This window comes from Pleurodeles waltl, chromosome 7 (assembly GCF_031143425.1).
Source record: "Pleurodeles waltl isolate 20211129_DDA chromosome 7, aPleWal1.hap1.20221129, whole genome shotgun sequence".
NCBI classification, from domain to species: domain Eukaryota; kingdom Metazoa; phylum Chordata; class Amphibia; order Caudata; family Salamandridae; genus Pleurodeles; species Pleurodeles waltl.
This window is the reverse complement of record NC_090446.1, coordinates 996,774,215-996,800,746: the sequence shown is the minus strand read 5'-3', so window position 1 is coordinate 996,800,746 and position 26,532 is coordinate 996,774,215. Positions and strand designations below refer to the sequence as shown.

The following is a 26,532-nucleotide window of genomic DNA, read 5'->3' as shown; positions in this document are numbered from 1 at the left end:
ACTTCAGTTATACACAAATAGTACACAAGGCAAAGGCATTCTGGCTTCAACTGGCCCAAACTTTAAATTCTACTACTGGAGACAAGCTTCAGAACCACTCTTCAAGTTCTGGTCCTTTCCAACTCAATGTAGGGAATTTTCTGCTGACACACATCCCTGAGATACGCTTTAAGTCACTGAAGATTGGTTTCCGTGCAGCAGTGCACACCTTCAAAAGCCATCAGAGAACTTCATTGTATTTCACTGTCTGGCCACATCACAGTCAAGACATACTGCACTTTCTACAACTGGCATACCACCTTACTTGGTGACCAAGATTGATATCTGTGGCAACACATGCAGAGCATGCTTCAGCAGCATCACCAAAGTGTAAATTAAGAAAACCAGACAGAAGATGAAATGCTTGATGTTCTCCTACTTGTTCTTACTATGCTGCTAGGGTGAAAATCAGTTCAGATTAGTCAGGCTCCATCCCTGTACCACTTCCAATTATATGTGAAAACCCATCTCTTCCAACAACAGCTTGCCAGACGGTAATCACCAGGATGCCGGACCACCCTGAAGCATTAGCACTCTCACCCATTTATGCCCCAGCCCCTTTCCACCTGCAGCTCTGCCACTTTTTTCACTGCCATGTTCCTCCTTGTAAACATGAACCAGCACCTATCCACTCCTACTCTTGATACTGAATACCCACTCCCTTATGGCCTTTCCCCCTGTTTCTATGCTATCCACTGCAAAACCACTATATTACTTTGAACTATAAAAGACACATAACTATATTCAGACTTACCTTCAGCCATTGTGATGTTTGTTTGCACACTGTATTACAGAGTGGGGTTGTGAGAGTCAGTGATGTGATGTGAAAGATCTTGGTTGTAAAAATATTGAGGTCCTTTTGGACAAGTCTAGGGGAAACTTTTGAGGGAGTGTTGATTTTTATATTGGCAACAATGGATAGTGCAACTGTGAAAAAGGCAGCTAGTCATGGGAAGAGCTTCAGTCCTACCCAGTGACAGGATAGGATTTTTAATGTGGTGTGTGACGTTCAGAGGGTTTAGGAGGTCAAGTTAGACTTATTTAATTATCTTTTTGGTGGAATCACTGTCAAGTTTGACATCTCTGAGAGCAGCTGTGTTTGTTGAAAGATGAGAGGGCAAAGGCGTCACATACATCTTTAATGAGCTCTTAGTTTGGTCTATGGGAATGTACATCAGTCTGGGGGGAAAAAGGTGGAAACGACAGGTGTAAAATTACACTCACTAAACATTAGTGTACAGTAGCATGGTATAAAGAGCATGCAGATTGAGCATTATGACGAGTCAATTTCAGGTCATGCTTGTACAATCAATGTGTTGTATGCTGTTGTCTGGTGGATGTGAGAATGTCAAAAAAGTGGAAGACTTGGTGGATTAGCCAAGGTTTTCTTAAAGGACACTGAATTCAAGCTTGTGTGTGGTGAATGAGACTGAAGTTTGCAGCATGCAGTACTACAGAAAGTATACAAAGGGGCATGAGCTGTTGGGTTCGTTCTGCTGGTGGTGTGTGAAAAAGACTGAGGGCCTGAGTACGACCTTGGTGGATGGGATACTCCATTACAAACGTGACGGATATCCCACCTGCCGTTGTACCAGTTCTATAGGATATAACAGAACTTTTAATATGGCAGGTGGGATATCCGTGACGTTTGTGACGTAGTATCCCATTCGATAAGGTCGAAATCAGGCCCTGAGTTTGATGTGAGCTAGCCTGACATGTAGCTCACTTCAACGAGCCATCACGGCACTAAAGAAGCACTGATGTGCTAATTTCCATATTTGCCTGCCCATCTTTGCCAAAGAAATACCAAAAACTCTATAAAATATGTAAACCCTGTAAACACCTAGCAGACAAGAACTCATTACGAGATACATTCACTGTGATGAAATTAGCTCAGATGCAATGACTTTAACACAAGCACTTAGACTCAGTCAGACCACCCACATGGACGTGTTGGGATAAAGTGATCAAAGAGGGAGTTGGGAGCGGGGAGATATTTTTGTGATCAGTGCCCCGCAGTACCCAACCGGTGTCTGCCTGAAACAGTCTTCTTTTACTCTTTAAGTGACACGCTGAGATGATGAGGCGTAGCAGTAATGCCTGAACACCCGGAGGCAGTGTCTTTTGGAATATGCATATACAAAAGGATTACTAGCATAACACGTTTCTCTTCAGCAGCGATTTCCATTCTGCTTGGTACTTACCCCTGCAGCAAAGCCCAGGCTTCCATCCAGGATCCGTCTCTGTAAATAAAAGCAGAACACTTGTTTTATAAATTGAATATCTAACAGGAACGACAGGGATGGGGGTTGTCTCTAGGGATAGAATCTTGTTTTTTAATGGCACGATACCCTCTAATTAACTCCCTCACCTTCCTGCATCACTGAGTACCCAAACCCCAACCTATTCTGCATCATTATACAATCATCATCACACCCTACGTACCATGGTAGTAGGTGAGTAGGCTAAACCAGCTGATAGTCTGCTCAAAGCTTGATGGAAGTCAGGACGATGAAATTCAATTATTTATGGAGGTAAAAAATATTGCTGCGTGTGTACCAATGAATGGGTTCTTATTACTTTTTAAGGAATCCATACTGTAAAATTAAATACCTACTTTAGTATTAGAAAGAGCAAAACATTTCACCTTTTTTTCCCACTTAAATCAAATGATATATATACTACCCAAAGCAGGTACCTGAGAAATCAAGAGGTGGGGGTCCTGGAGATTAGCAGGAATCACTCTTTAAGGCAATCCTAAATGCTTATCAATCCAAGGATGATATCTGTTAAGTCCTACAGGACTTCCACAGCACATACATCTCTCTTGACAGAAGTGTGACCTTAAAGAGCCGCTTAGACTTATCAACAGCCACTCATGACGACAAAGGGACATGGATGCTTGTCCCCATTGCCTCGCGGATGCGAGTCACATATTACCTTTTCCTTAGCGTTTTATTCATGCCCTCAAGGTGCCTGTGTTGGTTTGCGTAAGTCAGCCTTTTATCACTCAAACGGAAACTGAAAACATCCGGGTCAGAATGCAGGTGAAATGAATTAGTGTCTATATAAAAGCAGCTTCACGAAGCCTCAGTACCAGGCCTACGTCATGCTATTTTATCAGAAAAGAATGTGCTACGCAGTGACCACTCCTCCCAGCGAGCATAAAGCTGCTGTTACAGTCCGCCATAATTAAAATATAAGACTTCTTGACGGACCTCCACTGGGGATCGCCAGAAGCAGCAGACCTTATTCTCCTTCTAGCAATCAGCGTCACACTTCTGGCTAACCTAGTCTTCCTGCCAATCACTCAATAGCTACATGTGCTGTTCAGAAAGTCGAACACATTGTGATTGTGACAAGAAGTATGCTGAATAATGAAAAGAGGATGCAGCAAGTTAAATTTTAATTTAAAGTTGTCAAATTAGAAAATCAATTTGCTGGTAACAGACTGGAAAACACGTGGGGGGTTAAAATTTGTTGTCATGTGAAGTTACTTCCTGTGACGTCAAACTAGGGGACCACAGGTCAGGTGATGTCACTTTCCTTACCCGACATTTTGGTTAACTGTTATCACTTTCCTTTTCATCTTTAGCAGCACTGGAATACACGGTATGACAACACAGCTACTATTAGCTCCCCCGATCAGATACACCTATGTGCAGGAAACTCTTTACGTAGAGTTTCTTCGACACCAGATTCTGACATTTATTTTACACAAGTCATATTTCTGGATGATTTTAATGTATGAGTGGATTCTCTGTAGTTATTTAAATGTCGCAGCGTTCGCGTGCCTCGACAAGCCTTGGCAAAGCCGATGGGTCCGACATCTTTACAATTAAAAGATGTTGCGAGTAGGGTAGGTAGATGTTTATAGATTTGAAGGAGGGAGGAGGAAGAGAGCGTGGGAGAATGAGATGTCAAAGAACAAGAGGGAGGCAGGAACAGAGGGCGGGAGAAACAGACAGAGAGTGGCAGGGAGAAAGAAGGGGACAAAGAGTGCACGAGACACTTGCTGTATGAGAACAAGGGGGACACTAACACTTTGAATAGTCGAAGCAGAGTCACTGCCGCAGCAGAGTGAACATTAATTCTGCGGGACTCCTGTCACTTGTCTGTTGCAATGCATAACATTGTTGTCACCATATATCACTTACAGGCCTTCTGTGTTCCATTTCAAGGAATTACAACATAGCGAAAGGCAAATGTTATTTTGTAAATACACACTGGGCCACTAGACCTGGTACTCTGTGGAATGTTAAGTTATAGTTTATGGAATAATCTGTGCCAAATATTACCTCCTAAATTTCACACTAAATTGACCAGCACACACTATTTATATGTTATTTGTACAATAAAATGTTGGCATGGTAGTCAGATCTTTCTATCAGGAGCATGAGGATGCCTCATGTCCCAGCTCTTAAAGGTATAGGATGCTCAACCGGTATTCTGTGATAGCTCGTGGTCCAACTCCCGTCAAATATTCTTGATTTGGAAATGCATGGGTACTCATAGAGATGGGCATGCAACCTATGATTGGAAAGATTGGCAGTAATAAGGTGATAGCTTTTAACAAAAATGTTGCAGCTAATTCAGAACAGTTGAAAAAGGCTTTGGACAAACAGTCATAATCACAGCATGAGAAAAAGACTGGGCTGCATGCAAAATAGCGTCTATGCAGTTGCAGCAGTAAATTGGGCATAACAGACAAACCTAATCCCGATCACATTTTATTTTCAGAGGTAGGCTGCTTGCGCTTCAGAACATGAAGCATTTACTATAAGACAGAAAATGCATGGATGTACTGCAGTCAAATGTTAGCACTGTTACTCCTGCTAACCCAGTTATCCTACTCTCACCCACTTAATCTACTGTTCAAGATGCGTCATCTCTAACCATAACAACCTCTGTCCCCTCACGAGCCCATCTATCTCTCTCCCACTCTTCCACCTGTTTCCTGTCGAGCTAAATGTAACTATTAGAGGGGGCTCGTGAGAGGTATTTCTTGAGACAGTAAAGCTGCACAGTTTTCTGCCTCACAGATTCTCTCTGTGGCCTCCAAGTATCGCTGGAATAGCCCCTGTTAGACCCAACAGCCTTAGGGTGATCTTCCCCAAACGTTTTGCCTGCTTGCCTCACATTTTTGCTGATTTCTTTTTGTTGGCCTTAGGACCCGAGCACTTTGCTACTGCTGACCAGTACTACAGTGTATGTTTATGGTTTGATTGGTATATACATACCTTGCATATTTAACTAACTTATAAGTCCTTTGTAAAGTGCATTACATGTGCCAAGGGCCTGTAAATTAAAATGCTACTAGTGGATCTGCAGCACTGCTTGTGCCACCCACTTAAATACCACTTCAAAACATGTCCCAGACATGTCGTTGCAGCCTGAATGCAGTGTTACACTGCCATGTCGACGTGGCATTTGAAACCCCTTGCAAAGCTTTAAACTCTCCTTTTATTACATTTAAGTCACCCCTTAGGTAGGCCATAAGTAGCCTAAGGGGCAGGGTGCTAGTTAATTAAAAGGAAGGACATGAACTCTTAAGTGTTATATGTCCTGGTAGTGAAAAACTCTCAAATTCATTTTCCACTACTGTGAGGCCTGCCCCCTTCTCCACCTCTGTAGGACAACATTGGAGATTTTCCTTATTACATTTACTAGGCTGTAATTCCTGATTGAGAGGGGTAGACCTGTCACGCTTAGTACCTATGGAATTGTATTAATAAATCCTCTTCAGTGGTAAAGTTGGATTTGTTAGAATTTTAAAAGTGCCACTTTAAGGTTGGCACTTCCCTCCTCTTATTTCTGTGTGCCTGCAACCTGTCTCTAATACACGTCTGGGATGGGTTGACAGCTGGACTTGTGCATTCCCTCTAGACAGCCACACACAAAGGGAGCTTAGGTTTCACTGATGGACGGTCAGCATCCTGATGTGAAATTCTGGGGGGGGGGGGGGGGGGGGGGGAGGGGTGGGAGGAGCTGGCCACAGCCTCACACTTACACCTGAATAGGTTGTGTCCTGACCCTGCACAAAGGACTGCATACCCCCCCGTGTAGCGAGTCTTGAACCTGGGCAGGAAGGGAAGATCTCTGTGTACTTCAAAGGCCTTTTTTGAAGTCTCCTTCACTTCAAATGCACCACTGGGTATAAGAACTGGACTTCCGCCCCTACCAACTCAGTACACTTCTTAACCTGTGGATACTCTGCCAGGAAGAAGGACTGCTGTTCTACTACAAGCATTGCTGCTCTGCTGGGCTGCTGCTCTGGAAGAACTGCTTTCTTGCTGGCTTTGATGACATGCTGCCTGCTGCCCTCCTTGCCTTGGTGAGAAGGACTGGACCCACAACACTTAAACCCAGAACCAGAGTGACTTCAAGGCCTTGATGGCTTGCCTCCTGTTCTTCTAAAGTCTCAGGGTCACAAAATACTTCCAATCAATCAATCAATTATAGTATTTGTAAAGCGCAGCTCTATCACCCCTAAAGGCATCTGGGTGGTGAGGGTGCTGTGTCTCCATCAAAAAGCCAATTCTTGAGTCTCCTTCTGAAGTCTGCTAGGGTGGGAGTGTTCAGAGGTGAAGGGGCAGGGTGTTCCAGGACTTGGCTGCTGTGTAGGAGAAGGAGCAGCCTTCGCTGTGGCTGCAAGGGATGCAGGGGGTGTTTGTGGGATTTAGTGAGGCAGAGCGTAGTTATCTTGCTGGGACGTTGAAGCTCAGTCATTGGTTGATGTAGGGCGGCCCTAGGTTGTGGAGAGCCTTGTATATGAGTGTGAGCATTTTGAATTGGCATCTCTTCTGGACAGAGAGCCAGTGGAGGATCCTGAGGTCTGGGTTGATGCTCGAGCGCTTGGGGAGGTTGAGGATGTTTGGCTCTGGTGTTCTGTAGAGTTTTAAGTAGCTGGGAGGACATTCCAGCTTAGAGAGTGTTGCCATAGTCAAGGCGGCTAGAGACAAGGGGGTGTGTGACTCTCTTTCTGGTGTCAGTAGAGATCCATTTGAAGTTTCGGCGAAGCACACTGAGGATGTAGAAGCAGGAGGAGAAAGAGGTGACCTAGTTTACTTGTCGATTCATGGATAGTTGGCAGTCAAGGTTGATGCTGAGGTTTCGTGCATGGTCTGATGGAGAGGGCGTTGGTCTGAGTTCTGCAGGCTACAAGCTGTGATCCCATATGGAGGTGTCCTTCCCGAAGATGAGGACTTCAGTTTTGTCTGAGTTTAGTTTGAGGGAGCTGTTTTTCATCTATGTTGCTACATTGGGCATGGCATTGCAGAAGTTGGATTTGGCGATGTGGGAGTCTTCGGTGAGTGAGAGGAGTCGCTGAGTGTCATCGGTGCAGGAGACTATGCTGGTCCTTACAAGGCTGGTAGATGTCTCCCCGCCGGGGACCTAGCGGTGAAGACCGCCGCATTATGAGATAGGTGGTTTGGCTTTGCCAAACCACCACAATGCCGCTAGTAGAGTCAGGGCAGTCAACCAGCCGGGCCAGAGATGAGCACCTCCGGCCCAGAGGCAGCCGTGAGAACACCAGTGGTATTATGACCCAGCAGACCGCCAGGGTTTCCGTGGCGGCCGCACCGACATGAAAACCCTGGCGGTAATGCACCCGGCAACAGTAATCTCCACGTCGACACACATGCATGCACCCTCCCTACCCAATTACACACAACCATACACACACCCCTACTCGCACTCACACATACTCACCCCCTTCCACAATCATGCACACCCCCCCACTGCATGCGTTCACGCACTCCCCCTCTCCGCATTCATGCACACGCACTCCTCCTCTCCACTTTCATGCACACACACTCCTCCTCTCCACATTTATGCACACACCCAAACACCGCATCTATGCACGCACCCAGACACCCCTATTCACACACACTCATGCACCCAGACACCCCCCATTCGCACACATACCTCTCCGCATTCATGGACACGCACTCCTCCTCTCCACTTTCATGCACACGTGCTCCTCCTCTCCACATTTATGCACACACCCAAACACCGCATCTATGCACGCACCCAGACACCCCCATTCACACACACTCATGCACCCAGACACCCCCCATTCGCACACATACACGCACCCAGACCACACACATGCACCCAACACCCTCCACCCCACCTCCCCCTTTCGGACAATCAACTTACCTTTTCCTCCGAGGTGGTCATCCGGGAGGGGATGGGTCCTGGCATTTTCCACCGCCAGCACCGCACCGCGGACAGGACTCCGCCATGCTGTATTACGTATCTTAATACGGCAGGCGGAGTCTTGTTAGAGTGACAGTGCTGGTGGTGGAACCGCCTCTCTTACGCCGGCCAGGCCGACGGGGTCGGATTTCTGCCCGTAAACGGGCGGAAATCCTTCCTAACTCAAAATATGGCAGTCTGTTGGCAGCAGCGGTCTTGGAAAAAGACAGCGGAAGTCATAATGACCGCGTATATTGCGTCCGTAGGATCTGACCATGTCTGCGAGGGGGAGGGGTCAGGTAGATGTTTAACAGGGTTGGGCTGAAGCAGGATCCTTAGGCTATGCCCCAGGTGATGTTCCTGGGTGTAGAAGTGAAGGGAGGAAGGCATAGGATCTGCAATACAGACAGAGAGGAAAAATGTGACACACTTACAGGTGTTTTGTTGAATGTATATGTTGTGGAGTCTCTGGAGTAGCATTTGGTGGGAGATTGTATTGAACGCTACAGTGAGGATTAGAGCTGGCAACTCTCCTCGGTTGAGGATGGTCTTGTTGTCGTCCGTGGCCTAGAATCCTCATTGTGAGGTGTCAAGAAGGTGGTTTTTGTTCGAGGTAGTCTGCGAGCTGTTGGTTGCTGGCTTTCTCAAGCACTTTGGCCAGGAAGGGTAACAGGGGGGATCGGTCTGTAGTTTTTGAGGTCACTGGGGTCAGTGGAGGGTTCTGACCTCTGCATGCTTCCATTCATCTGGAAAGGTTGCCATGGAGATGGAGGTGTTGAGGATACAGGTTAGTTTTGTGCTAATAGTGTTGGCTCTGAGGTTGAAAAGCCGGTGGGGGCAGGGGTCAGTGGGTGCCCCAGAGTGGATGGATAACATGATGACTGCGGTGGACTGTGTGGTAATTGGGGACCAGGAGGTTATTGTGTGGCTGGTGTTCGCTGCTTGAGAGTTGTTGTCTATGCTGCAGGTGAAGGGTTGGGGTGGGTGGAAATTGTTGTATATGGTGGTGATCCTGCTGTGGAAATAGTGTAAGGGGGTGTCGCAGAGTTCCTGGGATGGGCGGATGGTGGTCTCTGTGGCTATCAGGTTAGAGAATTCCTTGATGATTCTGAATAGTTCTTTCATGTGGTAGGCTGCAGTGTTAATGTGGGCAGTGATTGCTGCTCTTTTTGCTTCCTTGATGTGGTGGTGGTAGTTGTTGAGGGCTGCCTTGTAGGTGGCTCTGTCGGAGGGGTCCTTGGTAACGCACCATTGTGTCTCGAGTCAGTGACAGTCACGTTTAGAGTTTCTGAGCTCCGGGGTGTACCATCTTGTTGGCTTGGAGGTGTTGTTGGTTTTAGCTGGTTTGAGCAGGGCGACTGTCGGAAGATTTGGTGATCCAGGTGTTTAAGTATAGGACGGCCTGGTTGAGGTTGAGTTCTGCCGTGTGCTCGGACTGTGCAGCGCCTAAGGCCTGTGCCTATAGGGTCTTGGTTACTTTGCCGCAGCTTCAGTGGGGGGTGCTGCGGTGCTTGGAGGTGGTGTGCTGGGAATTGGAGATGGTAAAGTGGACGATGACGTGATCAGTCCAGGTGAGTTCAGTCATGTAGGTGAAACTGATTCTGTCGCTAGAAGTGAAAATGGCGTCCAGTGTGTTTGCAACTTTGTGCTTGGGTTTGGTGACCAGCTGGGTGAGGCCGATTTTGCTGATGTTCACTAAAAGGTAAGTTAAGTTGGTGTAGTAAGGGTGGAAATGGAGATTGCCAAGTAGGATGTAGTGGAGGGAGTCGATGGCAAGGGGGTGATGAGGTTGTCAATGGCATCGCAGAAGGCTGGGCGTGGTCCCGGGGGTCTGTATGCAAGGGTGCCTCGCATCATAGTGTTGGTATTTGTCTGGCGTTGGAAGTTGAGATGCTCCATGATAGGCGTTGGGTCGTCGTCGGTGATGGTGCACTGGATGGTTTCCTTGACGATGGCAATGCCCCACCGTGTTTGTTGGTGCGATCTTGATCATTTTGTAGCTGTCGGGTGGCCATGGCGATATGATGGTTTGAGGAGGGTTTTAGCCATGTTTCGATGATGAAGGCGATGTCTGGTTCGAGGGTGGTGATGGTGTCCCAGATTTCCGTGGTGTGTTTGCATAAGGAGCAGGCGTATAGCATGATGCACTGGAGTGGTGCTTGGTTGTTTGCAGTCTTCTGTGTGGGTGCAGTGCAGGTTGAGTGGCGCAGGTGGGCCCGTTTTGCAGGAGAAACAGCAGTGTAGGCAGGTGAAGGGTCCTTTGGTTGAGTGTGGGGAGGCTGTGTAGCAGCTGTTGATGGGGTGTTCAACGTTCAAGGCCTGGAGCTCCTTGATGGCATGGTGGTGGAAGGATCAGGGTTCCTGGCGCTGGGCACTTTTCAGGCACGGATGGGCACAGACGGGCTTGCCTTCGGCGTGCCAGTGGCCCATCTGCTGCACGTGTCTGCTCTGTGGCCCCTATTATATGTCCTGGTGGGCAGTGGGGAGGTGGGAGGGCAGGAATGGCAGTTGCGCAAAGAAGGCGTCAGAAGGGGCATCAGCAGATGCAATCAGGCTCAGGAATGCTGGCAGAGCTGTCACAATCAGGCTCAGGAATGCGGGCGGAGCTATCGTAATCAGGCTCAGGAATGCGGGCAGAGCTGTCGCAATCAAGCGCTTGGAATGTGGGCAGAACTCTTGCAATTAGGCTCAGGAATGTGGGTAGAGCTGTTGCAATCAGGCTCAGGAATGCGGGCAGATGTGTCAGCAGCACGCAGGAGGGCCATGGAGCAGCTGGGGAGCTGTGACTGGCCCAATGTGTCAGGCACTTCTCACCGAGACCACGCTGTGGCCTCCATTATATGTCCTGGGAGGTGGGAGGGGCCAGGGTGGGAAGGGGGAGCGGCAGTCCGGCATCGGCATTAGCAGACGCAATCAGGCTCGGGAATGCGAGTGGCGCTGTTGCAATCAGGCTCAGGAATGTGGACAGAGCTGTTGCAATGAGGCTCAGGAATGGGGGCAGAGCTGTCAGCGACAGGCAGGAGGGCCGTGGAGCGGCTGGGGATCTGTGACTGGCCTCATGGTTAAGTCTCACTGCTCTGTGCCAAGCCACCAAGGGGTGAGCATAGGTTAATTTATAGTGTGTGGTGACTTACCCTGTCTAGGATTATAGTTCCTGCTTAGACAGGGTGCATACCTCTGCCAACCAGAAACTCAATTTCTAACAGCCCCATCCCTTTTTCTAACTCTCTGCCTTACCCATTCCTCTCATTATCCACCCTCACCCAAAAACTGGCCTTCACCCCTCAAGCTACCTGCTTTTCTCACATGCTCTACTTAATTATGATTTTTCCTTCTCTTCCTAACTTTTGGCCATATGCCTCTGCTTGTAAACTGCTGCAGCTCTGCCCAGTGAGAACCTAATGTTTTGGGGGATGTGCTTTTCCTTAACCCCTTTCCTCATTCCCCCAGTCTTGTGCCCTCCTTCACTCTCTTCGTGTCCCTCTTAAAAATGTTGACATCCTCCAATGCAATGAGCAGGAATTCTACTGGTTTAAAGAAAGATACAAATGAGCAAAATACCAAATGCTGTCCCTTTGTAGCACACTAAAATTTTCTTTATTTTAAGAAATATTAATTTGCTCTCTTTCTCTCTCTCACTTTTTGGTCCCTACCTCATCTCTCTCCTTGTTGTTGTCTCTCGTTAATCTCCCTAGCTCTATCTCTTCCATATTTTCCACATAGGCTCTGCAGAGTGTCAGAGTGAAAAAAGGAAGGAGTCGTAAACAAGAGAAATTGAGCAGGACAACGTAATCTCTATTTCACTCCCCCTCCACCCTCACTAATGAATCGTTCCACTCCCCTATTATCTTCCATCACACACTCCATGGATTTCATAGATTAAAGGGTGTGTTTTTAGCACTAATAAAACTGGTGGTTTTGAAGCAGACATTTCTACAAATTGCATCAAATCTCACCAAACTTTACATGAAAATATGATCTTCTTAGCCCACTTGTACATAAATATGATTCAAAATTGTTCTACCTGTTTGAGGAAAACACACTTTAAATGCATCTATGACTTGTGCATTGCTTCTTTATGCACTCAATAGAGCAATCACAATCAGTGGGTGTTAGACCTTGCAGCTTGTGGCATGGTATTCCTGTACTTTTTGCTTCTGACCTCCTGTTTTGCAATTAGTTTCAGCTGGTTTTGATACTCTGGGCACTGTACCACTGCTAATCAGTGCTAAAACACAAGTGCTCTCTGTCTAAATTGTAATGGTGATTGATTACCCAGGATTGGCATATCTAATTTACTAGTAAGTCCCTAGTAAAGTGCACTAGAGGTGCCCAGAGTCTATAAATCAAATGCTACTAGTGGGCCTGCAGCACTGATTGTGCCACCCACACGAGTAGCCATGTAAACATGTCTCAGACCTGCCAGTTTTCAACTGCAAATTTGACCTGGCAAGTGCACCCCCTTGCCAGGCCCAAACCTTCCCCTTTAATACATTTAAGTCACCCCTAAGGTAGGCCCTAGGTACCTCCATGGGCAGGGTGCTGTGTATTTAAAAAGTAGGGCATGTACAGATGTGTTCTACATGTCCTGATAGTGAAATACTGCCAAATTCGTTTTTTCACTATTGCAAGGCCTGTCTCTCTCATAGGTTAACTTGGGGACTGCCTTTAAATATCTTTTAAACGCTGTTTCACATTGGGAGCAGACAGAGAAATGGAGTTTGGGGTCTCTGAACTCACAATTTAAAAATACATCTTTTGGTAGAGCTGGTTTTTAGATTGTTTGAAAATGCCACTTTTAGAAAGTGGGTATTTTCTTGCTTAACCATTCTGTGCCTCTGCCGGCTTGTGTATTACATGTATGGGTCAGACTGACAGTTGGGCTGTTGTGAACTCCCTCTACACATCGACACAAAGGGAGCTGGGGTGTAGCCTGCATATCCTGAGTCTCCTGGGCTAGAATGGGCAGGGAGGAGCTGACGCTTACACCTGAAAGGGCTGTGCCTGTCCTCACACATTGCAGTCTCCAACCCCCTGGTGTGTGACTGGGGCCAGGCCTGTGCAAGCGAGGTTCTTGTGAACAACAGAGACTTTCCATTGAAGTCTGCCTACTTCAAAGGCAGAACTGTTTATAATGAGCATGAAATGTTTTATTACCAGAAGTTGCATAGGTCTTCTTTAATCTAGGTGCCCCATATTATGGTTTCTAAGAGGCTGCTACAGCTATATGTAAATCTCTTCTCATGTGCTCCTCAGGCACCCTCTCCTTCTTTTGCTCATTCGTACAGATACACAGCATCTACAGGCACCTTCTTTGACATGACTAAAACTCACAACAACCTAATATTTAAAGTGGCCTACCAAACCGCATTCAAACGAGTTACCTCCTGTCAAGCAAAGAGACTCAACTTCTTCAACGTTTTCTCCCAACCTACATACCAGGCCTCATCACAGCGATTGTGACTCTGCCCGTCATATGGAGAGACCATCAACAGATGATCTCCTTCAGCATTACCCCGCCAAGCAATTCCACATTTACAATAGTAAAGAGGAACAAGACCTTCAAAAGACATCGGAACAATTTCTTGTTGCATCCTTTCCACCCCACCTGCATACCAAATGTGAAGGCTACCAGAAGGATTCAACACTCAAGGCCACCACATGCCCAAAGCATGGCCAGAAGACACTTTGGCTCAACACAGATATGAAACATTTACCCAGGCACACCACATTAACTGGCTAACAAAAACTGTCAGCACTCACTCTACGCCCTCCGACAACTTACTTCTCAACACACCCTCCTTCAAGAAATCAAGAATATTTGAAGTGAGCATATTCAGATTGTATCTAGTTTTGCAGGGTGCCCTTTATAGGAGCTGCTCTCCGCCTAAACTTGGGAACTACACAGAATTCTCTGCTCTTTTTTTACATAATTTATGCAGTACTCCAAGCCTGAAAGGGTATACTCGGTGTTCCCTTGCCTCTAGATAAAGACTAAACATCTCTTAAGATCTATAATGGATAGTGAACACGTGTCAGGAGTTGTTTTTACTCATTACAGGTTGACTTGGATGGTATTTTACCAATCTAAAGCTGTAATACTCTGCCTGTAGTGGTGAAAGGCTTTTGTCATTTCACAGTTCAGCATTTATGGCACTGTGCTAATCCTATGCTTAAAGACTTTGCTGTAGAAATTGCAAAGGACTTTGTCCCATTCTAGCTCGGCATGAATGACACTGTGCTAATCTTAAAGTTAAAAAGCAAATCCAAGAAAAACAGACATTTGAGGTGAGCAGATTCTTAGGTTGTTTTCTTTATATATCGGTCACCAGTAGGTAGTTATAATTAGGACCATGTTTCGATAGAAAAAGCATTTTTTTGACTTGCCTATTTCATCATTCATTACAAATCTTTATTTGGTTAATATAAATAACAATACAAGCAAAAGATACACATATGAATAAATAAAATGCAAATGCAAAACCGATCAAAAATATACAATTAAAACTAGCATTAAGCGACTCAGAGCACTTAATCAAGGCCCATAGATTTTCTTGATTGGACAGCTGTCTTAAGAAATAAAAACACCTGATTGCAGATTATCATCATCAGCCAGTCCCATCAGTAATTCATAGGTAACAAGGTAAGTGCAAATATTCCTAGCCTTCAACAGGGGTTTAAGATAGGACTTTGTAAAAATCATAAAGAAATCGCAGAAAAAAGGAAAATGAGTCATAGTCTGCGTTTGCAGATTGTGACATAAGAACAGTCTAAAATCGAGACTTGGTTGACAACCAAGGGGGAAACAAAGTGAATACTTCACTATACCGGTGCAAAACCTAAACAATAATCTTCTATACTAGTTCACATTATTGTCCCACAAATAATTTGTGGAGAAGCCCCCCTCATTTAAACGCAAGTAATTCTTCACAATTGGTTTTTGCACTGTTTTCTCAGACCTCCAGATTGACATCCATAACAATCCCGGCTTACTACGGATGAGATAACCCATATGATCTACTCGCAATTCGCTGTGACATACGAAGCTAGGAGTTGACGGGGGAGCTGAAAGGTTTCTCCAGAAGAACAGATTCTCTTCCCTTTGTAAATTTAACAAATCCGTCTCTCCCCACACTCAAGCCCTAGAGTTTGCTATCGAAGCACATTGTGTGGAATACATTTTAATAAGGGATCATAGGGGCCTTCCGTCCTTAGGTGAGGGGAGAGACAACAAAGAGCCAAGTGCCCTTGAAAACTTAGCCCTACTGTGTGCAATATACTGGGCCCAGGAGCCTGAAGAACTAAAAATCACACCCACATATAAAAAAGTACTAGTGCTTGGAAGTACACGGTTTACCACACAGAAGGCCAGGGGCTTCTTATAATCACGTCCACATGTCATTAAAAAAAGACTTAGTAAAGTTAGTGTGCAAGTCAAGTTTACCCATGAAATCGACAAAATTTTGTACTAAAAGGAGCAGGGCATTCGTGGTGCGGGCAATTAAAACTGCATCATCGGCATGCTGTAGTACAGGAAGGAGGGGCTCCTTTTACTCGGGGTACATCAGGAGTACACTGTGTGAGGATTGATCCTTAATCATTAATACACAAAATAAAAAGAAGCAGAGCAAGGTTGCGCGCTTGCCGCACCCCGTCCAATACCAAAGTCACCTGTGAGTTAGCCATTCCTACCGATCCTCACCCTGGAACCTGTGTGCAGCGAGATCAACAAGTGAATAAGAGGAAGATCCAATTTCAGGTTCACCAATATTTGTCAAAGCTTACCATGATTCAATCAATCAAATGCCATGGACAAATCCATGAATGCTAAAAAAAAAAAAAAGGCTGGATTTCATGGCCACTGTTTGCTTATCAATAATGAAATTTAAATGGAGGCATTGGGGATGGTTCCAAGCCCACTTCTAAAACCATATTGGCACTTATTATTCACTCCAATGTCATTGGCCCATTCAACCATCCTATTATATAAGACTCTGCCCAGGATTTTTGTGGGAATATCAATTAATGAAATGGGTCTGTAGCACTTGGGGTCAGCTCTATTACCCTTTTTTAAGATTGGCACGATTGTTGAACTTAACCAGGAGTCAAGGATCATTTGTAAATATAAAGAATTGTAACCATTGGTCAACAATGGAGCCCAGAGATCAGTATTACATTTGATAACATCTATAGGGACACCATTGGGAGCAGGGGCTTTCCTGCCAGTAGACTCCTGGATGGCCGGTACTCCTTCCTGTAAAGAAAATAACAGCAGGGAGGTGATGACTCCCAGCCCAACTCATACACAGTTCTGATTTTCTCCAAAATATATGTATGTGAAATGTACGACCCACTCCTCCCCTTTTACATGGCCATCGGTGGGTGACTCGCTAATATCCAGAAAATGCAAATGTGAATCCCCCTCCAAAATGCTTACTATTCTTTGTACTGGCTAAAATTGATAATGAATACCAATAACAGTTTGTACAATTTGCGCTGGGTCGCCACCAGAGAACGAAATTTGCGGCCTAGATGTTAGAGCTCAGCGCATAGCACGGTTGGCTCGTGAACACTCCTAATCGAACCAACGGGGCATCCAGAAATAGTTTTAATAGACCTGGACAGCGAAAGTCATATCTTCACATACAGACTAACAAACGTCCCAACGATTGCTCCACTGTCACTCGCATATGATTGAAAGCACTCCATGACCATTTCAAGATTCCCTTCAACTATGACTTTAAGGAACTTTGAGGGATCACGCAGCATCCAGCACAACCTAAGATTATCAGGTGAAGGGTAAAAATTCACCAAACCAGTGGCCCCCTGGTGCGATTTCCTAATTGGTACCCTCAATCTTATCTCAATCGAACTGTGGTCCCCATACTCAGTGGCAACAATTTTCGCATGAGATTACAGTGATTACGAAAATATGATCGATAATTGGACAGCCCCTTCTGCCCCTATAAGTTGGAAGAACCTGCTTGTTAGCCCCTGCTACTTCCATAAGATTATGCAAATCAGCTGCCACTACAAAGGCCTCCAATTCTTTTCCCCGCACACCGATTCTGCTAGTCACTAATCCAGCCCCCACGCCAACTAAATACAAGAGACTCGCATTGAAGTCTACCTCACACCATAAATAAGTTTGCTGGCATTGCTGACTCCTATTAACTATGAGGGTAGAAATATAAGAAAAAAAAGGCAGGAAATTTCTAGTTGGTGGCATTTGCAAAATAAGTATTACAAAAATTAATTTAAAAAAGTGTAACCCCCCCCCCCCCAAGCATAACAGCCTGAAAATCAGATCCTGGTGTACTTACGGTCTCCATGAGTTCCCCCAATGAGAGACTGACCTAAGTAGACAAACCTCTGATAGCTCTACCAGCCCGAGAAGGTAGTGTGGGAACATTAAAACATTTATACCCATCAAACAGAATTTGGTTAACTTCCCAAGTTTCCTGTAGCATCACGATGTCATATAATCTCATACATTTTGGCCAGACTTGCCTATATCTTTGGCACTGTGCGATTCTTGTTGCGCATGGAAAGTTTGGGGTGATCTGTCAATTGGGGGCCAAGAAAAGGGGGGGGGGGGTCAAAAATGTTGCATTTCCCATGTTAATTCCCATTTGTTCTTTAGACTCTACTACAGCCTGAACCACTGGACGGTATAACACCAAATTTGGCAAGATGCTAGCTATCGGTATGCAGATTACGCTTTTGGTTATTTGGTATAAATCTGTTCAGTAATTTATGAAAAATTAAGGAAAATCTGCATTTGTATGTCTCTGGCTGCAAATAAAAATCGCAAAAAAAATTGCGAACGCGCACGCGAATAGAAGCAATGTAATTGGCTGGCCACAATCTGACTAGAAATTTGCGGCCGCCAATTTATGTTATGGGAGAGGGTCCCCGGGCTGAAAATAGAAAGGATAGTGTAGTGTATCCTACCTTGTTTGAATGGGAAGCTGGAGTTCGCTTAGCCCTCTGGCTTGTAGACTCATGCCCCCGTCACCCAGTAACTTTCACCCTACTTAGTTCGCTCTGTATTAGCGCATTTATTTAATTATATTTTTCAAGATGGCTGCATTGTTTCTAGTTAGGCCAATGTTTTAGTTTCATGTTATCAGTGCCACCACGCTAGGGCGTCACAGTCAAGCGACAAAGATAATCAAGCTGAAGGTATTCACATTAGGTACTTTCCCTCTTGTGCGCTTTCGAGGGAATTGTTTATATGAATTCCTGTCCCAAGCATAACTAATCTATTGTTTGGGAACAGACCTATGTCAGGTGTCCAATCAGATCTGTATAAATACATCTCACACAGATAGATAGTCAGAAGGGATTCCGACCAGATGCCATCACTGCTATCGATGCTGCATGTAGCCTTGATGATGATCCAGTCTTCATGTCCCCACGGAGTCTGATTTAGAGACCTCATTTCAAGGTAATGAGGATTGGGGAGCTCTTCTCATGGACACTGCATTGGCAGATTAGGTTTACCACACCTAGCTCTCTTTAGGTTAGGGGTTAGGTTTATCATGCTAGGGTATTAGGACATATTTCATATCATGTAATTTCATGCTGTTGCAAGATGGAGGGGGTCTTCGTACTAATGACTCTCCTTTTCACAATTCTGTTTCTTGCCATGTTCATTATCCTAATCATTGCAGCCCATGCAATTTACTGTAGATTGCAGTATTGTTAATAAAAACCTATTAAGACTTTTATTGCATCTCTCTTCATTGCCTGTGTTTGATTGAGACATGTTGTTAATGTGAGAAATGGGTAATCTCCGTTTAACCACAACACTCCCTGAGATGTCGCACTCTTGAGTCCATGGGTAAAGGCACCCACAAATCACCTTTTCCTGTTTGGGTTTTTTGGTGTTGGGACGACAGTTGCAACTTGTTGTAGGACAGGCATAGTCACCAACAAACATAAGTACTGTCTTCCTGAAACCAGCAGTCTTGCCTACAGCAAGAGTCAAACTACGACAATAAGTGGTATTAGAGGTCAGGGTGGAGGTACCCTGATCCCAGGGGTATGATATTGGGGAGTGTTAGGGTCAAAATATGGGTTTTAAATGATTTTTCTTCACCGTGCATGATATTCTTGAATATTCTAGGATATTCTCAATAATCCGCCAAATATTCGAGAATATGCAAAAACATAAAAAAAAAAAAAAAAAAAAATTTGCAGACTCATTTATACACTAATTCATTCACTCATACATACAGAGACACATGCGCCCACTCACACACCCACTCATGCACGCACTCATAGACTCACACACTCACGTTCAGACTGACTCAGACACTCAAGCACCCACTCACAGATCCAGTGAGGGACACTGGCCCTGTGGCCAACCCTCGCTGCACATGGCCAAAAGTGGAGCGTGGCGCGGGGTTGGGTGGTTATAAGGGCTTGCCCACAAGCCAGACCCTGCGGCCAACCCCCGCCACGCACGGCAGTGGTTGGACTAACGTATATTAATTAAAATTACTTTACGTTAAAAAAACATAGAAATTCACTAAAAAAAAACCAAAAGGTTAGAGGGACTTTATAGTTACGTTATGAATTTACTTGTACAAAACCATAGAAATGCAGCAGTTAGAGTTATTTCAAGTAATTATCACTCTTTAGCTGAGTCCCAGAAAAAGAAAAAGAAAAGAAAAGGGACCAAGGTAGTTTCACTCTGACCCCTTAGTTCTGGTGCTAGGGTCCCAGGGCTTAAAAGGCATTTTTTGTTTTAAACGTTGGAAAAATACCCAGATGGATCTGTGGATTTTCCAAAATTTTAAGAGGGGTCCCAAAATGCATTTTCCCCAATGCAATTTCCCATAGGGATTTTAGACACTAATAACGCCCAACCGTTGAATGGAATAACACTAAATTGGCACTAAATTTGGCAGAAAGCTTAATATTGCTCCAGAAAGAGTGCTTTTTTTATTTGGTGTAAATCTGTACAGTAGTATTGGAGTTATTAAAAGTAAAATGATTTACGTGTATCAAAAAATGCGGATCCGCCGCAGATCTGGGTGGATTCCCGGATCAATGCGGCAACAGCAATGCCGTGATTGGCTAGCCGGAACCTGTGAGGAAGGTTACTGCTGTCATTTTGTTCATAGCGACTCTGTTCCCAGCGTGGGAACTAAAAATTAAAAGTTGTAGAGCTTCCCTCCAACACAAAATATAAAGGGGCAGAAGTGCAAGTGTCCTTGCACACAGAACATCTCAAAAGGGTGGTATCAGTAAAGGATTTCCATTCACACACAGAAATGTTATAGTACAGACAAAAGCCATGTAAGTTCCATTTGGGGGATGGTAGGTGGGTTGTGTGGTGCCTTTATATTTATGATGAACAACTCTTGCAATTGCTGCTTGTCATAAGCATCCAAAGGGGCCTTGGAAGCTGCAGAAAGCCTGGGAAGACCCACTGGAGCTTGAACCCCAAGTTATTGTGGAAGAATATCTTATGGACGTACCTAAGTGCAGGATAAGGATGTTAACTATGGCAGACAGAGTTTGAGGAATGTATTTCTCATATTGTAGTGCTGGGAAGCTGAAACGTACAGCAAGGCCTTGGTGCACACCTGAACCAGGCAGCAGAATTGAGTCCTGATAAATGGGTAGCAGAGACCCTGATAAGCAGGCCTGAATGAGTACGTGTGGCCAGTATTTGTAGGATGCTATGGTGTGGCTCCTCAAATTGATCAATGAGAGGGCAGGGATGTCTTTAAGATACCTGGCATTTGTGTGGTCTTAATACCAAGGGGTATAAGGCAAGGGATGCAGCTTACCTCAGGCAGTGGGGTAACTCTAGGAGACTTTTAGAGGAAAACTAAAACCATGACTACTGTGAGGCAGAGGACTTGGGTCTATGGAGTAAAATTACTTAGACACTGTGGTGGAGGGGAGCATGCTCTCAAATGGCTGGAAGTCATGTGTGAGTTGAGACACCAGGGTAATCGGATGGCCTACTGTATAATTAATCTTCGACCCATGGAGGACATAGGCCGGTGGCAGAACTTCAAAAGCGAGGGGTATAAATGATACGGATTGGCTCACATTTTATAGCCATCTGGGAACCTCGGAAAGAATGCAGCATCCAACAAACTTCACTCTGTAGGCTAGCGATTGGATGTAGTGAAAGATGCCTGGACATAGGTGGATTTTCTCTCTTAGCTATCTAGGTCAGCCTTCACCTTTGGCACTCTCCCAGGAGAGTCAATGAAGGGGGTCTGTGAATTTGCAGTGAGAATTGTCCAGACTGGATGGAGTTGAATACAAGAGCAGCAGAATATTTTACAAACCCCTCTTGTGATTGTTTGTTAGGAGAGGGACCTCAAACAAAGAACTCTAACGTTGTTAGGAATGGCGTTGACTGTAATAACTGTGTTCTTAATAACTGTAGCAAAATAATTGGCAAAGTGTGCAACTACCTTGTAGCAGCTAAACATATACACTAGCTTCATTTGCCACTAGTACAAATAATCTCAATAAGACTTTCTTCTGTAATAAAGAGTTTTCTTTCTTCCGGAGCACATTTAAAAAGAAAGAAGAGAAACCCCATGTGCACCCCATCAAACAGATGAGGAAACCCCTTTTCACTGCTGTCTAAAAACGCAAACCCATGGAGTCAGAGATTCAGACATTCCTTGGATTTTAGGCTACCTCTTTTCTTACTCTGGGACGCCTGCTTCTCATTTCCCATTATGAGTGCTGGACTACAAGGACCAGTATGACCAATGATGCGACCAAAAACATTGGTCTGAGCATCTTACACCGTACATCTGCAAAGCAGCCCATAGGATACAGGGGACGAGTGAGCTTTGAATCGCCAACATGCTCTAAAAAGCGACTGGCTCTTTCAAATATTATTCCACTCTACTAAGAGGTAAAGTGGGAAGAGGTGACATTGGTTGATTTCTGAAAATCTTAAATGTATCCTAAATTCCACCCAGTACCGGACTCCAGAGCACTAATTTACTATTTCTGAGCAAATGGGAATTCTCTGTCAGAGCTTACAAATGATATGGAATCATGCACCGGGTTTTGCTCATTATCAGACTTACAAATCAAGTTCCAACACGAGAAGCTCCTTTTAAAGTAAAAATAATTTGACATCTCAAACTTCTAAAGTGTTTCGCGTGAGACTCGTCATCCATCAACAATTGTAGCTGAGTTCTTTCTAGGAAACATATCTGACAACCAGTGAGTGGGGGTACTGTTTTGCATTTCTTTTCCGTTTCTACGCATTAGGCACTTGGCATTTGTCAGACGTTATATTCTGCTGCAGACGTCAAGCAGGAGAAGCATTGTGTCAGTCACTTGACAACGCACGACAGCTTTGTGAAAGGCAACCCCTGCTCGTCCACCCCCTCCACAAACACCTCAACCTGCTCTAGGCACAAAGATGATATACCACGGAGTTGGAAACAATATAGTCCTGCAGTTGTCAGCATGCTGCCTTAGCACAATGAATTTACGACTGAGAAATAAAAATACATCAAGATACTATGTCCAATGTAGTATACATACGCGAAAGATCTCAGGATTTCGGTACGTTTTTATGATTCACAATCTTAGTTTTTCTGGATTTTTTTCTTTTAGGAGGGAGTGTATATACTGTATTGGTTTGGCAGACTTGTGGAACCCGGCCAACAGTGGAAAATATCCGACATCCACAAGACCTAAGGTCCAAGAGAGGTGGCCTACAATCAAGTCACAATCACTCACAAGGGCCCAATGCAGATACACAACCTAAGACAAGGTGAAGTCCTTTTATTTGAATAAGGCATAACACGTGTGACTCAATACAAGACTGATAGGGTGATTTTAGGGGCTTCTGGTTACCATATTGCCCAGATGAATTCCGAAGACCTGAGCAGACGTTTAAGATGGGCAGAAGAACTGTGTTGGCATAGATATGGGATTCTGCATCATACAGTTTTCCAAATACGTCTGTTTATAATTTTGAGGTAAAGGAAATGAACAATATTATTAATACTTTACCACTCTCTACCCATTTTTAATTTATTAATTTGAGGGCTGTAATATACTATACAAGGTCCTCCTCAAAAATTCCCTCCTACAAAAGAGCTTCAGGAAGAGGTCACTTTGTGCGACGAACAAGTTACTTACCTTCCGTAACGCATTATCTAGTAGAGACAATATCTAGCTGCAGATTCTTTACCTTTGAATTTCCCGGGCGCCAGACTGGACCCGGAAACGTTTGCGTAAGCAGTATCCCTGTGTGTTCTCAGGTGGTTATGGTCGGTTCTGCACGGTGTCTGCGGTGCTGGAAGTGATGTTGCAGTCACTATATAGATGCCAACCAAGAGCGCAGATATCGGTTACTTTTCTCGACTTTTCACACCAGGAGAGCAGAGCCATGAAGTGAACTGACAAATGTGTTTCCAAACTAGGGCCCTGAGAGGGATCAACCCTAAGCCTAGAAATCTGTCCGCAGAGCAGGGAGGCATGGGTCGGTCTGTAAGGAATCTGCAGCAAGATACTGTCTCTATCGAATAATGTGTTACCAAAGGTATCTTGTTCATCTGATAGAGACTTCTAGCTACAGATTCCTTACCTTTGACAGATACCCAAGCCACACCATCCTGGCGGTGGGCTGCGGACAAATTTAACTAGACTAAAAAGTCAGATAGGACCGAACGGGCAAAATGGCAGTCTCTGCAGACCTGATCATCCAGGCAGTAGTGTTTGGCAAAGGTGTGCAAGGACATTGCTGCCTGGCAGATGTCCAGGACTGGAACTGCACAAGCTAATGCCATGATTGCAGCTTTTCCTCTGAAGGAATGGACCCATAAGCCCTCTGGAGGGTGCTTGTTAGCCAGGGTGTAGCAGATCTTAATACAGAGGACAACCCGGTGCAACATGGTTCTTTTCTGTACTGCCTGACCTTTTTTAGCTCCTTTATAGCCCACAAAGAGTTGGTCTTCTACCCGGAACTCTTTTCTGCAGTCAAGGAAGAACAACAACGTTCTTTTTGGGTCCAGACGGTGGAGACTCTCATCTTCTTTAGAGGGATGTGGAGGAGCGTAAAAGGTGGGCAGGGTGACAGGCGCTGTCCCAAGTGAAATGGGGTCACCACCTTAGGTAGGAAAGAGGCCCTTGTGCAAAGCACCACCTTGCCCCGGAACACCTTAAAATAGGGAGGCTTGCGTGATTAAGCCTGCAACTCACTCACACGGCAAGCAGATTTAATAGCCACTAAGAAAGCTGTCTTGACGGTAAGCAGCCGGCGGGACAATTGTGTAGCTGCTCAAAGGAAGCGCACATGACGTAAGTGGAAACCAGGTTCAGATCCCACTGAGGCATGATGAAAGTTGAAGGGGGAAACATATGTATAAGCCCTTTCAAAAAGCCTATTTACAGAAGGGGACTTCAATAAAGAGGGTTGGTCAGGCAGCAGCAGGTAGGCAAACAGAGCAGAAAGATAACCCTTGAGAGCGCCCAGAGCAGAGCCCTGCTGGGCAAGGGTCTGAATGAAGAGAAGAATACCAGAAAGAGGGTCGACAGACTATTCTGTACAATGTTTTACACATTGTTTCCAACCGCAGGCGTACACCATTTCGGTGGAGGGCCACCTGGCCACCAAGATAAATTTACAGACTTTTGGGAGGAAGGTCAAACGCTATCAACTGCTGCCACTCAATTTCCCCGCAAGGAGGAGGAGAGTGGACAGGTTCGGGCAGAGGTCCCTCTTCTGCTGCTGCAACAGAAAAGCGTTCTGAAGGGGCAGCCTGATCAGAGAATCAATGTTAATTTTCAGAAGCTCCGGATACCAGACTCTTCATTCCCAATCTGGAGCCACAAGGATTACTTGGGCTCGGTCATTCTTGATCTTCTTGAGAACTCTGGGCAATGTGGTATGGGCAGAAATGCGTACAGGAGGCCAGCGCTCCACTCAAGATGAAGTGTCGCAGAGCAATAGTCACCTTGGAAACTCCAAAGCGCAAAACTGCTGAAATTGCGTGTTCTCTTAAGAGGCAAACAGATCTAACCAAGGCTTTCACCACTGCTGAATGGAGACGTCATTCATGATCCACTAGGCATCGATGGCGGAGTTAGTTCGCCTTGACATTCAGAGAAACTGCCAGGTTTTGAACCACCAGGGTTATGCCCTGCTGTTCCAGCCGTGCCCAGAAGCGCAGAGCCTCTTGATAAAGGGTCCACGACCCCACCCCGCCATGCTTGTTGTACTACCACATGGCAATGGTGTTGTCCGTGAACACCTGTACTAACTTCCCCTTGACAGAGGGAAGAAATGCCTTTAACACTAGTTGGATCGCCATGCGCTCCAACATGTAGTCTGGATTCTGCCAGAGACCAGAGTCCTCTGATCTCCACCTCTCCCAGATAGCCACCCTATCCCAGGAGTGGCCTATCTGTCACTACTGTAAGGTCTGGTTGGGAAAGGGAGAGGAGTCTGCCTTTGAACCAATCGCGGTTCGTGAGCCACCACTGCAGGTCTTTTGCAGTTCCCTCCAAGATCTGGACCATATTGGAGAGATTCCCCTGAAGCTGCGCCTACTGGAACTTCAGGTCCCATTGCAGTGCCTGCATAGGGCATCTGGCATGATTCATTAGCAGGCTGCAGGAGGTCAAAAGGCCCAGCAGCCTCAGAGTCATTCTCACCAAAATCCATGATAGAGGCTGAAAAAACAGTATCATAACCTGAATATGCTGGACTCACTGCTTGGGAGGATAATCCCAAAACTGCTCTGTGTCCAGAACAGCTTCAATGAAAAAGGAGCATCTGAGACGGCGTCAGGTGTGACTTCAGCACATCTACAGTGAATCCAAGCAAATGCAGGAGGTCCGCAGTAATCTGAAGGTGGGAGGCGACAGTCTGGGATGAGGCCGCACAGCCAGTTGTCGAGGTAGAAGACTGAATCCCCTAACCTGTGCACATGAGCTGCGACCACAGCCATAACCTTGGTGAACACCCGAGGGGCACTGGTAAGTAAACTGAAAGTGCTTGTGGCCTTGAACCGCAGGTAACACCTGTGGGCAGACAGGATGGGGATGGGAAAATATGCATCCTTTAAGTCCAATGCTACCAACCCGTCTCCATGGTCTAGGGCAGACAAGACCTGAACCAAAGTGAACATCTTGAACTTCTCGTTTTTGAGGAAGAGACTGAGAGTTCACAGGTCAAATAGGGTGAAGATCATTATTTTTGGGTATCACAAAGTAGTGGGAATAACAACAACTGCCTACTTCTAATATCGGAACCCTCTATATAGCCCCTTCAGCCAG

The 26,532-nt window shown here is 45.4% G+C and overlaps 1 protein-coding gene across 2 annotated transcripts in view; it reads right to left on the bottom strand.

Annotated features, from left to right (window-relative positions):
- The window catches only part of SLC39A11 (solute carrier family 39 member 11), a 1,676,832-nt gene that overhangs the window by 1,567,724 nt on the left and 82,576 nt on the right, over positions 1–26,532 (bottom strand). For both annotated transcript variants that reach the window (XM_069199826.1, XM_069199827.1), the window contains exon 3: positions 2,244–2,282. In XM_069199826.1, coding sequence (XP_069055927.1) covers positions 2,244–2,282 — 39 coding nt within the window. The remainder of the gene's footprint in view (positions 1–2,243; positions 2,283–26,532) is intronic.